General features: G+C 37.0%; 1 protein-coding gene across 1 annotated transcript in view; it reads right to left on the minus strand.

Moving 5' to 3' along the window:
- The window catches only part of VWC2L (von Willebrand factor C domain containing 2 like), a 214,028-nt gene that overhangs the window by 171,039 nt on the left and 25,013 nt on the right, over positions 1-17,976 (minus strand). The window contains exon 3 of the mRNA XM_086341696.1: positions 11,987-12,116. Coding sequence (XP_086197822.1) covers positions 11,987-12,116 — 130 coding nt within the window. The remainder of the gene's footprint in view (positions 1-11,986; positions 12,117-17,976) is intronic.

Here is a 17,976-nt window from a genome sequence, read left to right on the forward strand (position 1 = left end):
ACAGAAGCTCTAGGTATCCATAGCAAGGTTATAACACAGTAAAATATCAAACTTGACTCAGTTTCCCCTGGCAACCAGGCTGTCTCTACTAGACCACCTTGAAATGCCTTCCATCAATATATGTACCACGAATCCCAGTGGACATTGAAAGCAAACTTGATTAGGAAAAACACTCTCCTTCCCATTGCACAATGCCTCCTAAACTCTCCATCTGAGAGCTCTTCTCTATGAAGTAGAAGACTGATACTTTTCAAAAGAGAAGTTAAAAGAACTCAAAGGATTTTCTTAATTTTGGCTCTTCCAAAAGCACAATACGGGTGTACATTCATTCATTGATTCACAAACATATATTTGCACCTACAACGTGTTGTAGGTAGTGGGAATACAACAGTGAACAAAACAGACAAAAATCTTTGCATGATCTTTGTACTTCTGTAAGCAGGGGTGATAAACAATGAAATAAGTAAAATATATACCATTCGGGGGGGCAGTTGGTGTGACGAAGAAGGAGAAAGCAGTTGCCAAGACTGCAAAGGGGTGATCTGGGGTGCTACCTCAGAGCTCATAGCACATATGGAGATCAGAGCCTTGGGCATGAGGGGTGTCCTGGTGGTCCTGGGCTCCTGGCGAAGTCTGAGCTAAGCACAAAGAAATCAGTCCTAAGTGTCTCAAGCTGATGAGGAGGGTGAGGCTGTGACTGCTGGTCAGGAAGGTGTCAGGATGTTTTCAGGAGGACCCAGAGTTCTGGATCCCTTCTACACCAGTAATATGGGATGTAGAAACCCAAGAAGTTTGGTCTTATCTGTAAGAAAGGGAATCTGTGCCTCAGAGATGAGCCTGTTAGATGCCCTTGCCTCAGATCTCTGAAACTTCTGTGGGAGTTAAAGTAACTTATACCATCCTGGAAGCCCTCTAGGCTCATCTTGCCAGGTGCTTTTGAAGACATTCAAATTCAAAGCAGGTCAAGGAATACTATTTGCATGGCAACTTTGTTTTATTTTTGTCTGACTTCACAAGGTTTACATTAATTAGTGAAGGGAAAAGGGGATGGGCCCAAATATAGCTTGCTCTGTGTCTGAAAAGCCTGAGCTTCTATATGGCAAAGACTTGAGGTGAAGGAGGGACTTCCTAATGCGTTGACCTCAGAAAGGAGGTTTGCATGAAGGGAAACTCTCCCTTACTCTGCACCTTCATCATCATCAGTGATCCATTGGTCTCTGGGGGCTTCTGAGAGCTACATGGATGTCTGGGCTGTGTGAGGGAGAGCTTGGGAGTCATTATGGACCGGTGGCTCCACACCCCTGACATGATCCCTTGTGTAGTTCCCGCATGGTCAGTGACTCGAGTCTCCCTTAGAAAAGATTTGGTGGGACTGAATGTCTTGGCTTCCTCGTCAGACCTCATTCACGTAATTACTCCTAGAATCAAATCCAACTCCCAAGGAACCTGTTAGTGATCCCCATTGCCCCTTTGCCATCATCCACAGTTGAGAGGTGTTTTGTTAGAGATTACTGTATACAATCCTAGAAGTCAGCACTGTTCTACAAAAACATGGTTGAAGAGAGTCTCACGAATGAGAGGGAAGGTGGGATTAAGAGTAGAATGCATGGGTAGTTCTGGAAGCTATATTTAGCACTCTGTCAAGCTGCTGTTTTGAACTAGATTACCTTTGAGGTTATCTGAATGTGTAAGAAAAAGATATTCAGTACAAGCACGTGCATAACCCTTCCTCCAGTCCCTCAGATGCCCTGGGGAGTGATACCCTGGACATCAAAGAACTACATGGCGCTCCAAGGAGTGAGTTCTTCTTAACATATGCTTAAGTGTGTGTTTTGTGGGAGAAACAGACCCAAATGTTTACATGGAGAAAAAATAGTCCCTATGCATTTTCTGTATTTTGAGGAGAAAACACAGAGAAAAAGTCTCACTTTTGCATATGTTGGTTTTATTCCTTTCATTTTCTGAAGGACTGGGTAGCCCTGATAATTAAAGAAGAGATGTTATTAGCAGGAAATGAATGTAGCATTAATTTTCATTGTGTCAACATTGTAAAATAATCTTTTTGAAATCTAATTTGCTGATGAATTAAGAGGGAATCCTGTTGGCTTTAGACAACATAAATATAAATATTTCCTTTCATATTTTGGAGTAAGTTTTGTGAAAGCAATAGGAAATTATTGTTTGTAGCTCATTAAAATGTCTGTTTATAGTTACTCTGTTTTGACATCTACTCTATATGAATATGATAATTCTGACCTTCAGTTATGGAATCAATGAAATGCAGACTTTGAAACTGCCCTTCATAGGATGTGCTTTCATCATGAAATAGTTCAGAGACTCTGCAGCCAATGGATATGTGCAAGTGCCAGAACATTTTTCTTCTTCAGTGTGTTTGTTTAATGTCTCTGTTTCACTTGTTACTGTCTACCTAAGAGGAAGTGAGAAAATATCAAATTGAGGTGAAAGACCAATTTTCACACTTAAAAGGCTGATTTGCAAAATAGCTTCATGAAGATGTAAATGGATAGACTTAAGTGAATATGTTAATCCTAATAAGTACATAAAATGGGCAATGAAGTTTTCCAAATTCTTTACAAAGAATCTCATAGTTAAAGGAGTTGAAAGTCAAGTGGAAGAATTATTAGTTGGTTCACTAATTATGGAATAGAAGTTATTACAAAGAATAACTGCAATTTCAAATAAGAGGTATGTTATTAATTATATAACTAAATATTTTTGTTTTACCTTTTAAAGAATTTTTTTAGTTTCTCTTTTAAATAGTAATTTTAAACCATAGGGATCATAAATGTTTGTTACAGGAAATTTAGGAACTATAGACTAGCAAAGGAAAGAAAGTAAAATCATTTATTAGCCTACTGTTCAAAGATATACACTATTTAAATTTTTCCTTTTATAAATTCCTTATTTGCATTTATGTTTAGGAAGACCATTCCTGTCCTAAGAGTGAATTGATATTTAGATTAAAAAATCCCTTTATGATCACATTTTTTAGATTGAGGTCTTTAATCCAACTGATAGTTTTTTTGTGTGTAATGGGTAGTAATAGAATGTAATTTCACTTTTGTAAAAAAAATAATTAACTTTTATATTTTTAGAATAATATATTCTTTCATCAGATGCTTGGATATCACATGAAGAGTATGTTAAATTGTAATGCAAATGTGAATTACTTTCTGATTTTCTGTTATATTTATCTATTTTTGTTCCACTATCACACTGTTTAAAATTATTATACCTTTACATATTATTTTAATATATCTGGTAGATTGAATTTCCCAAGCTTCCCAAATACATTCATGTACTTAAAATTTTCCAACTTTTGCCAACTTACAAAAGAAAATTACATCATATGGAAAATTTGATAGATTTACATTTATCTTTAGAGAAATAGCATTCTAACAAATTTCAGTTTTCACATTTAGAAATTAGTCATCATTTTTAAATTACATTTAAATTGTCTTATTATATTTACAAATAGTTCTTTGTAAGATTTTGTGACTTTTTAAAACTTTCATATTATATATACATATATATCTCCCCCACAGATTAATATTTATTTTAATGTTGTTAAGCCTAGTATCTGTTGATTCTAAGTAGATATCACTGTTATGCATTACTTTCATAATTTTGATCCATTTGAAATTAAAGCTTAAAAATGTATTATATGAGATAAAAAACATAATGGTAAATGGAAGCTAAATATATTATACATCATTAAAAATGTTTTGTTATTGTTGTTGTGTACTTGCTAAGTTGTGTCCGAATCTTACGTGATCCCGTGGACTGTAGCCCACAAGGTTCCTCTGTGCATGGGATTTCCCAGGCAAGAATGCTGGAGTGGGTTGCCATTTCCTCCTCCAGGGGATCTTCCTGACCCAGGGATCGAACCTGCATCTCCTGCAATGCGGGCAGATTCTTTACCATGTGTCAACTGGGAAGCCCAGAGAGATCTGCTCTCTCAAATTTTTTTCTCTACTATCTTACTAAATTTTCTTTATAGCAGTTTTTAGTCTATTTTCTTGGATTTTTCAAGTATATTCTAATATGCAAATGGTAGATGTTCTGTCTCCTGACTTTTTTCCTCTGACTTCTTTCTTTTCTGATTATATTAGCTAGTTCATGCCTACTATCTATTTGAATTTTCAATAATAGTGTAAAGCTTTGTCTTGTTCCTGAGCTTATTAAGAATGCCTTTAATGTTTATGTATTAAGCATGATTCTGTCTTTTAGGGCTGAGGTAAATGTATTTTAATATACCCTTAGTCTTATTTTATTAAATGTTTTAGTCATCTTTATATATAAATGGGCTTCTCCTGTGGCTCAGTGGTAACGGATCTGCCTGCAATGCAGGAGATGCAGGAGAAATGTGTTCGATCCCTCTCCTTTAATTACTCTTCTGATCACTGGATCACTGTTAAAAATTTGGTGTATATTGTTACAGAGCTTTTCCTATGCTATATACAAAGATAACAAAGGGTTTAAAAAATAAAAATCTAATTTGTTAGTGAGCTTGAATAGTTTTTATATTTTTTGAACATTTATATTTTGCTTGTGAACTGCCTGTTTGTGTACTTTTCTGCTGGTTTCATTCTCAATTTGTAAAGATTTAATATTTTAAAGAGGTTAACTCTTGTCTCTCTCACATTTACCTTCACACTTTTACTCCCTAAAAACAATCATTGAATCACTGCTAATATTCTATCATGTATCCACACTTGTCTCTTTATGTACATACAAATTTAATATATATCTATTTAAAATTGTATATCAGTTAAAAATTAAGATGTTTAAATATATCACTTAAAATGTATATATTATATATAGACTACAATACTATATTATATATAAAAAATGGATAGTCTACTCTTACACTCCTTGTTTATTTTACACAGCAGTGAAAAACATCAGGCTGCAATATACTTTTATTACTCCACTGAAGTACTATTACATTTCTCCCACCTTTAAGCTCTTAAAATGCAGTGGAAATTTAGTTCATAAATGTGGGATGAAGTACAAAAAGTGGAACTATTAACTTCAAATTACATGAACATTTTTGATAGTGCCTTCTTAAAAGTTGTTCCAGCATTTTCTCAGCTCTTGGTATCTTTGCTGATTTGAGGTATCATCAGTCTCAAATTATTATCAATACAATAGTGGTATTTCCTTGTTTTAATCGCTATCACTCTGATCCCTTGTGAGGTTTGTGTGTTTTCATATATTTACTAGACAGTTGGTTTTCTTCTCCTGTGAATTTTCTTTGTATACCTTTTGCCTGTTTTCTTCCATGTGGAATTGTTTTTTTCTCTTATTTATCTCAAGGAGCTCTTTGTTTATTAGGAATATTAACATCATATGTGTTGATACATAGCACCATTTTAGCCAAGCACCTTTAGAAGGCACTGGATGGCTCCAAAGTCCTTTCTCTTATTTGTGCACTGCCCATCCCTTTGCTGTCTTCTTTCCATTTACCTTTCGGCTAGTCTACTTCCTTCTTTATTTGTATCACTACTAAACTGGAAGACAGTAAGGGATATGAAATTAAATATTTGAACAGGGCTTATAACAAATTCAGTTTAGTTGAAAAGGATATGAAAACTCCTTGTTTAATGTTTATGGAGGGTGTTTTCTATTTCAGTTTTTCATGAAGTGACTTTTTCTTCCAAATCATGAATATGACTGACTATTTATCTCAGTGAAAAGCAGAAAAAACTCACTGACATATTGGCAGATGAAATATAAAAAATGCAGTTAGTCATTTGGATGATCTAATGACCAAATACTTCACTAGTCAAATGAATGCTCAGTTACCAAATATTTGAAATATTTATATGATACTCCAAAATAGAAATATTGTCTTTATGTAGATGCTGTGCTAATCTTTTTTTCATATTATAAAAACAAAAAGCATAAAGAATATTAATTCCCATGGAAAGGACTGGAGCTGAAAGACAGGCCAAAGTCAGAGTCTTGGTGGAAGAAAAACAGTCTAGAAATGTTATATCTTTCAGGGAAGCATTTGGATTGTAAGTTCATGAAGATGTACAGAGGAGGGAGAAGCAAATGCTTAATAATTTTTTAAAAACAATAAATTCCTACATCAGTCACTGTAATCCTCCCCCCCAAAAGTTACTTTTCTCTTTCTCCTCCTGTTTTGTGTATGCCCAGCTATTCACATGTTTCCTTAATGTTTCTATTTTACTCAGACTAAATTGATTATGTCTTCTTGGTGCTAACCTAACTTTAATAAGAATGGGGTCTATTTTGTGGATTGGTTATACTCATTGTCAGACATCGGAAAATCTTGCTTGAGGTAAACACTGAGTGTTAGTCTCTCAGTCATGTCTGATTTTTTGCAACCCCGTGGGCTGTAGCCTGCCAGATTCCTCTCTCTATAGGATTTTCCAGGCAAGAATACTGGAGTGGGTTGGCATTCCCTTTTCCATGGCATCTTCTGACCCAGGGATCGTCTGCATTGCAGGCAGATTCTTTACCGTCTGAGCCACCAGGGAAGACTCATTGAGAGCCAGGAAATGAGACAAGAAAACATGGAGGCCAAGAAATTAAAAATTATTTTTTTACATCATTAAAGTTTTAGAAGTATATTACTTTATATTTATTCTTGAAAATTACATATTATAAAGACTAAAGAGACTATCATTATTTATCTAGGGATCAGATTACCTTGCACATACAATGTTAAAAATATTTATTTGTAAAGGCAATTGCTACATTTTACTCTTTTCTGGGAAAACTTCATTTACCTACATATACATCACTGTACTTCCTTTTTTTATTGGTCTTAATCTGAGAATGATGATTTTTATATTAACTGAATATTGTTTATAGTAGATTCTATTGCTTTAAACTTTCATTTATATCTTTAATGTCTCTTGCTCTTGGCAAGTTATATTTCAGGAAGGCAGAAAAATCAATCTTAGCATGTAGAAAGAAAGTATTTAGCAGCCAATATAGTTGGCATTTACGCAAGTTAAATTTTTTCAGCATTTTTGAAGATTTAAGATAATGTAGAAAATGTTATAGGGGTGTTTACAAATTAGAATGTACAGCCTATACCTTCAATCCATAGGGTAGATTTTTATCTTCTTCTTGTTGTTTTTCAATATAAGAAAATAGTACCATACCTTAAAAATAGTTTACACGATGCTGTGCAAATGAATCTTTTCATTTGGAATAAGATAGTCTTATCATGTGTTGGAAATTAAAGAAATTGTTCTAGGTATACTCTCTTACAGTACACACCTATCGCCCCTTTGGCTCTTCTACATCTGGGTCATCTGTTGGCATCTACTGGACAAAGAATGAGAGCAAGCAAACCTTGGGCTCAGTCTATTTGCTCAAAAATACTGGTACCACTGGTATACTAGAAATCAGATTGATTATATTTTTGCAGCCAAAGATGGAGAAGCTCTAAACAGTCAGCAAAAACAAGACCAGGAGCTGACTGTGGCTCAGATCATGAATTCCTAATTGCCAAATTCAGACTTACATTGAAGAAAGTAGGGAAAACCACTAGCCTATTCAGGTATGACCTAAATCAAATCCCTTATGATTATACAGTAGAAGCGAGAAATAGATTCAAGGGATTAGATCTGATAGACAGAGTATAGACAGACATAGCCTCAATAACTATGGATGGAGGTTTGTGACATTGTACAGGAGGCAGGGATCAAGACCATCCCCAAGAAAAAGATGCGAAAAGGCTAAATGGTTGTCTGAGGAGGCCTTACAAATAGCTGTGAAAAGAAGAAAAGCAAAAGGCAAAGGAGAAAAGAAAAGATATACCCATTTGAATGCAGAGTTCCAAAGAATAGCAAGGAAAGATAAGAAAGCCTTCCTCAGTGATCAATGCAAAGAAACAGAGGAAAACAATAGAATGGGAAAGATTAGAGATCTCTTCAAGAAAGTTAGAGATACCAAGGGAATATTGCATGCAAAGATGGGTTCAATAATGGACAGAAATGGTATGGACCTAACAGAAGCAGAAGATATTAGGAAAAGGTGGTGAGAATACACAGAAGAACTATACAAAAAAGATCTTCATGACCCAGATACTCACTATGGTATGATCACTCAGCCAGAGCCAGACATCCTGGAATGCGAAGTCAAATGGGCCTTAGAAGGATCACTACGAACAAAGCTAGTGGAGGTGATGGAATTCCAGTTGACCTATTTCAAATCCTAAAAGATGATGTTGTGAAAGTGCTACACTCAATAGGCCAGCAAATCTGGAAAACTCAGCAGTGGCCATAGGACTGGAAAAAGTCAGTTTTCATTCCAATCCCAAAGAAAGGCAATGCCAAAGAATGCTCAAACTACAGCACAGTTGTACTCATCTCACATGCTAGTAAAGTAATGCTCAAAATTCTCCAAGCCAGGCTTCAACAATACGCAAACCATGAACTTCCAGATGTTCAAGCTGGTTTTAGGAAAGGCAGAGGAATCAGAGATCAAATTTCAACATCCGTTGGATCATTGAAAAAGCAAGGGAGTTCCAGAAAAAACATCTACTTTTGCTTTACTGACTATGCCAAAGTCTTTGACTGTGTGGATCACAATAAACTGTGGAAAATTCTGAAAGAGATGGGAATACCAGACCACCTGACCTGCCTCTTGAGAAATCTCTATGCAGGTCAGGAAGCAACAGTTAGAACTAGACATGGAGCAACAGACTGGTTCTAAATAGGAAAAGGAGTACATCAAGGCTGTATATTGTCACCATGCTTATTTAACTTATATGCAGAGTACATCAAGAGAAACGCTGGGCTGGATGAAGCACAAGCTGGAATCCAGATTGCCAGGAGAAATATCAATAACCTCAGATATGCAGATGATACCACCCTTATGGCAGAAAGTGAAGAAGAACTAAAGAGCCTCTTGATGAAAGTGAAAGAGGAGAGTGAAAAAGTTGGCTTAAAACCAACAGTCAGAAGACTAAGATCATGGCATCTGGTTCCATCACTTCATGGCAAATAGATGGGGAAACAGTTAAAACAGTGACTGACTTAAGATTTTGGGCTCCCAAATCACTGCACATGGTGATTGCAGCCATGAAATTAAAAGATGTTTGCTCCTTGGAAAAAAAGTTATAACCAACCTAGACAGCATATTAAAAAGCAGAGATATTACTTTGTCAACAAAGGTCTGTCTAGTCAAATATTTTCTTCCAGTAGTCATGTATGGATGTGAGAGTTGGACTATGAAGAAAGCTGAGCGCCGAAGAATTGATGCTTTTAAACTATGGTGTTGGAGAAAACTTTGTTCCTTTGGACTGCAAGGAGATCCAACCAGTCCATCTTAAAGAAAATCAGTCCTGAATATTCATTGGAAGGACTGATGTTGAAGCTGAAACTCCAATATTTGGGCCACCTGATGCGAAGAACTTTTCATTTGAAAAGACCCTGATGCTGGGAAAGATTGAAGGTGGGATGAGAAGGGGATGACAGAAGATGAGAAGGTTGGATGGCATCACCGACTCAATGGACATGAGTTTGTGTAAACTCCAGGAGCTGGTGATGAACAGGGAGGCCTGGCGTGCTGCAGTCCATGGGGTCGCAAAGTCAGACACTACTGAGCAACTTAACTGAGACTGAGACTGATACCATTGGTGGTCATAAGGATTCTCCAGCAATCGTTAATATGCTTTTCATAGACAACGATTACACTTTGCTTTGGGGCATAAGTGATTAATTAGTGGTGCTTAATAATAAAAGTTAACAAGTCATAATGTTATATCACATTCAAAGTTAGTCTTTGGACTAATTCTAATTCAGGTTCTTTTTCCTTAGTTGGAAAAAGAAAAATTGCTAGGGATTGGAAAAGTGGTTGTTTTGCAGTTCTTCATGAAAAACTTAACAAATATATTTCTTTCTCTCCACATAGACTTTTCAGTAATACTGAAGTGTTACTAATTGATTACCTAATGAATCAAACAGTTGAAATTCATTCATTATTCATTTTTATATTCAAAATGTACAGAGTGTTTCATTTGAGGACAAATTTCTACTCTCACACATGGCAGAGAGATATAGGATAATGTTGGGTGATATAAAATACAGTGTAACTAAGTTTGTAGAGGCTAGTTTAACATTTGACATAAACATGAACTCTAGATATATTATAGGTTTGGGTGGGGAATACCTAGGATGATATATGTTTAAAACCTGTACTCTAAATATATGGTCTATATATTTTAATTTTCCAAGTATTTTGAGTATGTCAAAGTGAGAGTTTTAAACTCTAAGGATAGTTTTGTTTAGCCTAAATGTAAAACACAGCCAACCAGGTCCATCCAGGGAAGAGAAGATCCTCAAGGACCTGTTTAGACACTTGCTTCTGGGGAAAAAAAAAATGGTCTTTAGTCAAAGAGTTGTCAATCTTATTTTTAAAGATTGATTAGGAAGCTGATTTTTTTCTTCCTTCTGTCCTTGGAGAAAATGAAAAATAACAGGTGCTCTTCTACTTTAGACTAACCATTCATATACTTTATGACAGTTAGGTCTCCCTGGAGCCTTCTCTTCTCCAGGACAAATTATGCAAACTCCTTCAGTCTGTCCTCATAGGTCCTATGTTTCAAGCATTAAATCATCTTATTGTTCTTCCCTGTATCTTTTCCAATTTCTTCAATATCCTTTTAAAAGTATAAAGTCTTAAAGATGATACCTTTGCATATGTTAGATCAGGTTGAACTTCAGGAGGATATTTATCTCTATCTTCTAAGTCAGAGTGATGGTCCCTATAACACGGATGAGTCGGATGGGAAGGATAAGAAGAAAAAGAGAACCCAGGTGTGTTGTTTAACATTTGACTTAACAGATTTATATGATGAGAAATAACAAAAACTGTGCCTGAAAAATGTCATAAGGGTTCTTTGTAAGTCATATGAGAAGATGCCAAAACACTATGAATAGTATAAAAACAATCAGAACTGCTTTTTTTTTTTTTTGCTAAATAACCTGTTTTTTGTTTGTTTTACTAATTATAACTCTGCAAGGGAAAAGATTAGTAGGTGAGCTTACATAATACCAGATTCTAGACAAAAATACACAATAACAGAGGAAGATGAGAACTGCTAATCCAAGGAAGAAGGCAGGGATTCAACATTAGAGTGACCTCAGCTTAATTAAGAGCTAGACCTACCTTTTCAAGCAGATATTTGTGCACTGACAGAATGTTACATAGTGAAGATTTATGTTTTGATTGATATATGATTGTATATTTTGATCATATACAATCAAAATCATGGCAAGAGTGTGATTTTGAGTTTGTTGGTAAGTTTTCCTGGGTTTATAGCACTGCCTTGTTTTCTCTGCGGCATGGCCTTGACTTTGGGTGATTGGCATGCCAGTCATTTCAACCTCTCCTTCATATAAGGGCCAGAAAGAACCCATAAACTTATAAACCAAGTTCCCCTCCATGGTAGTTACTATAAGCGTACTTTTTCATTGTACTAAAGACCTAGAATAAAAGCTCCAAACTTTCTAGTCTTTCTTATTTCTATTAAGTGCATGAGTAATTGGTTTTTGTAATTCGTTGATAACTTTAAGTCTTGTCTATGCACGAAGCAAAATACCTGGCATTTATGCTACTCTCTATCCTGGGTACATACTAGGAACTGCTTCATAGCCTCCACGAAAGAGAAATCCAATCACTACAAAAAGATGGTACTGCGTTCGTCCCAAAATTTTATAAATCAACAATAAATAATAGGGAGCACAACAAAGTCAGCTTGTAAGAGCTCTAATTCCCCAGATGGAAAACTTCATGATTCACCCATTGCTGGCTTATTTTCACTTTAAGGTGGGATAAAAATATTAATTGACTATGCCCACATTGAAAAATCACACAGGTATATCTCAGAGGGCTTCTGCATTGAATGGTGTGTAGTGGTGGCATATCTGTACTTTGCACTAACCCCTCTTTGAAAGCTAATGCAGTATGGTCTTACCATTTTTGCAGACAGGACAACACTGTTCTGGTTCATAGACTGGGTTGACACACTCAGGAACTGCGCAGTCTGCTACAACACAGTGAACTTCATTGCTGGGCTCACAGCGACACCATTCACATGGAGAGGGCTAGGAACAAATCTAAAATTAGCCCCTTTTCTCCTATAACTTAGTGCTTGCACATTCATATGCTGTCAGAAGATAAAACATCAGTGTTTATATTGGCTTTATTGTATTAACTCCATTTACCATGTGTATGATCATTTTTTCCCCATGGAAGGCCACCTGGACACCCAAGCCAAGGGTGTGTGGGTTGGTGGGTTGCCAAGTGCAGCTCAGGTTGCCATGAGCAACCAGAGCACTCATGTATGATGTTTCCTATGTCTTATGTTCCTACTTTCCAAAGAAAGATTTGGACAGCTAAAATGTCACCTCCTGGTTTGATTTCCAGATGCACTGATTGCTCTGCCTTCCTCTGCTAAACAGGAATGACACTGGCACATGTGCAATAAGTTTTTTCCATTTGTCATTTTTGCCTGCAAAGAAAGGATTACTGAGAAATGAGAAAATGGTAAATGGAGAGCTTTACCCTTGGTAGAAATTCCTTTTCAAGCTAACCTAGATTCTCAAGGGCATTTTTTTCTCTAATGTGAATTTTAGAGGAGATTGCATTTGGGATCCAAATGTCCAGGTACTGCCTCTTCGAAGATTTAGTGAATACCTTTCATCTTGCCTGCTTGCTTTTATGAATGAACTAAAATTGACAGACTTTAAAAAGCCACTATTTAAGAGTCAGAGACTCTAAAAGTAGAATTGAACAGTGATTCATTTAGAGAAAAAAATTAAGAAGTAGACGCCAATTTTTGTCTTCACAGTACTTACCAGACAAGAATGAGTTTGGGGTTTTCTCATTCCTTTCTAGAAACTTCCTATACCACAAATAATCTAAAGCAGTGGCCACTCTGTGACTTTCTCATCTTTTATACTTTCTAGTTTTTCCTTTTCATAAAATAGAAGTTGGAAATTCTGGAATGAAAACTTGGAGTTCTCAGAAGCTATACAGATCTAACAAGCCATTTGTCCTTGGAAAGTTCTGCCTCCAATTTCTTTGCCAGAGTGACTCACTTGTGTGTTCATTCAAGTCCACGGCTTTTGTCTCAGTGACGACTGTCCACAAGGCCTTTCTCTTTATGAACTTGACACTTTATGAAATATCAATGCATCTTGACTCAGGTAGTCTGTGAGAGTAGAAATCTTTCAACTAATTACTTAAAGTTAATTTTATCTATGCTTTCTATTTGAAGGATAGTCTAGCTTTCTTATTTTTTTATTTTCTTTTTATTGGTGATGGTTTAGTCGCTAAGTCATGTCTGTCTGTTGCAAGCGCATGGACTGTATCCTGCCAGGCTCCTCTGTCAGTGGGATTTTCTAGGCACAGATACTGGAGTGGGTTGCTATTTCCTTCTCTAGATCTTCTTGACTGAGGAATCAAACCTGGGTCTCCTGCCTTGCAGGCAGATTCTTGACTGACTGAGTTATGAGGGAAGCCAATGTTCTTTTTATAAGTTTATTTTTAATTGGAGGATAATTGCTTTACAATACTGTGATGGTTTCTGCTGTATAACAGTGAATCAGCCATAAGTATACATATATCCCCTCCCTCTTGAGCCTCCATCCCACCTACCCCCATCCCACCCCACTAGGTCATCGCAGAATACCGAGCTGAGCTCCCTGTGTTATATAGCAGCTTCCCACTAGCTACCTATTTTATACTTGGTAGTGTATATATTTCAATGCTACTTTCTCAATTTGTCCCACTCTCTCATTCTCCCTCTGTGTCCGTAAGTCTGTTCTCTATGTCTGCATTTTTATTCTTGCACTGTAAATAGGTTCATCAGTACCGTTTTTCTAGATTCCATGCATATACACTAATATGTGATATTTATTTTTCTCCTTCTGACTTCACTCTGTATAATAAGCTCTACATTCATCTACCTCACTAGAACTGACTCAAATTCATTCCTTTTTATGGCTGAGTAATATTCCACTGTATTTATGTACCATGACTTCTTTATCCATTCATATGAGCTTAGCTTTCAGTGAATTATTTTACTTTCAAATTTAGTAAATACAATGGGATTAGCCATAGAATCCATGGAAGAAATATTGCTATCTCTTAGCATGGTCAACTAGTTTATTGGTGAGAACAGTTAAGCTCTTTACCATGTGGTTAAGTATTCCAGAAAAATCTACTGTATCATCCCAAGGGCTGGGACATTCCTGGAGCTCCTCTACCAAATAACCTCAGTAAATTAAGGGAAAGTTTGTTATTACAACATGGTATTTGATGAAGGAAATTCTGAGTGAGGAAATAGCAAGAGAGATGGGTATTCAATCTGCTATACTGCTTCCTATTTTGCAAGTCCCATTGTGAGATCTTAAATTGCGAAGCAAACTTGTCAGAAGTTGTCTCCCTTTTCTTTATTAGTTGCAAAGAAGGACTTTTGCATAGCCTTCTGATGTACAGCAAGGACTTAGCCTGAATTTATCGCTAACATGAGAGAAAATTGGAGAGGAACTACAAAGTCTCTTGATGAAAGTGATAGAGGAGAGTGAAAAAGTTGGCTTAAAGCTCGATATTCAGAAAACTAAGATCATGGCATCTGGTCCCATCACTTCATGGGAAATAGATGGGGAAACAGTGGCAGACTTTGGCTCCAAAATCACTGCAGATGGTGACTGCAGCCATGAAATTAAAGGACACTTACTCCTTGGAAGAAAAGTTATGACCAATCTAGATAGCATATTGAAAAGCAGAGACATTACTTTGCCAACAAAGGTCCGTCTAGTCAAGGCTATGGTTTTTCCTGTGGTCATGTATGGATGTGAGAGTTGGACTGTGAAGAAAGCTGAGTGCTGAAGAATTGATGCTTTTGAATGGTGGTATTGGAGAAGACTCTTTGAGAGTCCCTTGGACTGCAAACAGATTCAACCTGTCCATTCTGAAGGAGATCAGCCCTGGGATTTCTTTGGAAGGAATGATGCTAAAGCTGAAACTCCAGTACTTTGGCCACCTCATGCAAAGAGTTGACTCATTGGAAAAGACTCTGATGCTGGGAGGGATTGGGGGCAGGAGTAGAAGGGGACAACAGAGGATGAGATGGCTGGATGGCATCACTGACTCGATGGACTTGAGTCTGAGTGAACTCCGGGAGTTGGTGATGGACAGGGAGGCCTGGTGTGTTGCAATTCATGGGGTCGCGAAGAGTCGGACACGACTGAGTGACTGAACTGAACTAAACTGAGTATCATTGTTTCTGCATCTTGCCCTTCCGCAGCTGTGGTTGTTCTGCTGGTTCCCTTCTTGCTGAAGGAGAGGCTGATCTGTGCAACACTAGCGGACTGCTTTGGGCATTAAAAATCCCAAAGAGGCCCTAGATTTTCCAATGCAAAACACTTATTTCAAAGTATCTGCAGTCATTGAGAAAGATTTGTTGGGTTATTAGATTCCCAGTGTAGACTGAGGAAGAACACCATTCTGATTCAAACGATAGTTTTGAAATTAACTGCTGAGTATCACACTATATCAAGTTACTTATTTCATAATAACTTACTATGAAAGATGTTTTGTTATTATCTCCATCTCAGTTCAGTTTAGTTCAGTCGCTCAGTTGTGAGAATAGAGGAGCTATTCCACATTCAAGGTCAGAAGTGGCGGCGGTGAGGAGATACCCCTCGTCCAAGGTAAGAGAAACTCAAGTAAGATGGTAGGTGTTGCAAAAGGGCATCAGAAGGCAGACACACTGAAACCATACTCATAGAAAACTAGTCAATCTAATCACACTAGGACCACAGCCTTGTCTAACTCAATGAAACTAAGTCATGCCCGTGGGGCAACCCAAGACGGGCAGGTCATGGTGGAGAGGTCTGACAGAATGTGGTCCACTGGAGAAGGGAATGGCAAACCACTTCAGTATTCTTGCCTTGAGAACCCCATCAACGGTATGAAAAGGCAAAATGATAGGATACTGAAAGAGGAACTCCCCAGGTCAGTAGGTGCCCAATATGGTACTGGAGATCAGTGGAGAAATAACTCCAGAAAGAATGAAGGGATGGAGCCAAAGCAAAAACAATACCCAGTGTGGATGTGACTGGTGACAGAAGCAAGGTCCGATGCTGTAAAGAGCAATATTGCATAGGAATCTGGAATGTCAGATCCATCAATCAAGGCAAACTGGAAGTGGTCAAACAAGAGATGGCAAGAGTGAACATCTCCATCTCACAGATAAGCAAATAGACTGAGAGAGGTTCGATAGGTACTGTAGGCTGTAGGGGAAGGGCAGGGTTTGAATTTAGGCAGCCTAACTGCTATACAGTACTGCCATGAGAGGTGTATTCTGTGTACCCCCCTCTGAGTAGTTTTTTGTCCAGTGTGTTGTACATCTCTCTAGGCCAATCAGATCCACGAAAATAACCATTAGCAACTGAATGAATGATTTATAGAGGATAGGTACTTCCTGCTAAGAAAGAGAATTTCACTAACTAGGTTTGTTGGTAAATAGATTCTTATGGAGCAGTAGAGCTTCTAAACTTCCTGTCAGAGTGAGTTCGTAGAAAATTGTAATAGGCTAGAGATAGTTTTCCATGAGGCTCATGTTCTTGGTGACTTTGGCATCTTCAAGTCTTGTAACCTGGTAGCTACACTCATGGTAGTTATCTGGGAGAGGCAATAACAGATAATGGTCTAGTAAAGACCTCAGGGCCTCTGCCTGAAATCAGTGGTGGCTGGAAGTATATACAATGGATTCCTGAAAAATACTCTGAGGAAGAGCTAATACTACAAGGCTTAGTCATAAGAGGATGCTAGACTTTTGAAAGGGATTTTTCAATAATGAGAATCACAAATTAGAAAAATAAAAATATCACTCTAGCCATTCAGTTCAGTTCAGTCACTCAGTCGTGTTCGACTTTTGAAAGTGATTTTTGAATAATGAGAATCACAAATTAGAAAAATAAAAATATCACTCTAGCCATTAGCAGCTTCTAATCAATCTTTCCCTGAACTTGGCTTTATTTACATACCAGTTGCTCTTCCTGGTCTAGAATCTCTTTTCAAGAAACATGTTAGTTCTTTTGTTTTTTATTTGATTGTTTTCAAAGAATGCCTCTGTTACAGTCTACTTCTTCTCATTGGAAGCCTCCATGTGCCTGTCCCCAGCCCCTCTAAATACTCTTCTCAAATTTAATCTACTGATCTTACACTAAAGCCCCTGTCTGTTGTCTGCAGCCTCCCTCCCTAGCCTCTTTCTTTTCTTGAGCTCGCCAGTTCACCCATCATTTTCTTGCCTCATTTGACTTCCTGCACCATCCCTACTTTCAAAGTCATTGCTTATACAACAAGAAGTTCCTAGGAGTGGGCAGTGTGCTCCTTTAACATTAACATTACTGTAAAAATCCTTCACATTTATTTACATTGCTGTAAAAATCCTTCCCACCTTACAGCATAAAACTCTGAAAGGTTTGATGCTTTGAATAAATCTTTACATCTTAAGCACTGAGCTGGTTACAAATTTCCTTTTATCATGCTCTTCAATGTGAAGACTATAGATTAGATCTGAAAGTGTCCCCCGTAAAACCAAAGATTAAACAATAAAGCTATCTTTCGAGGAACAGAGAACACTGGAACAAGTACTTCAGAAAAAAAATAAATTATTCTTGCTAGCTTTTTTTCTATCTTTTAGAAGAACATGTGAAATTATGATCAGTACATGGCTCCTGTCAGTTAGAGATTTGGTCAGTAAGATGATTAAATGACACCATCCTAAAATTGTATACAAGGAAAATCTTTTTCTAAGAAATCTCACAGAGCATTTTATTTCAATGAAAGTTCTGAAAAATAAAGTAACATTCACTGTATACACCTTCACATAGATTTTAATTGAAATTAGGTTTAAAGGTCAAATTTATTTCTTAATGTTTGTACTAGGTG

The sequence above is a fragment of the Bos grunniens genome, chromosome 2 (genome assembly GCF_055505025.1).
Source record: "Bos grunniens cultivar Pamir isolate PY7600 chromosome 2, Bosgru_T2T1.0, whole genome shotgun sequence".
Lineage (NCBI taxonomy): Eukaryota > Metazoa > Chordata > Mammalia > Artiodactyla > Bovidae > Bos > Bos grunniens.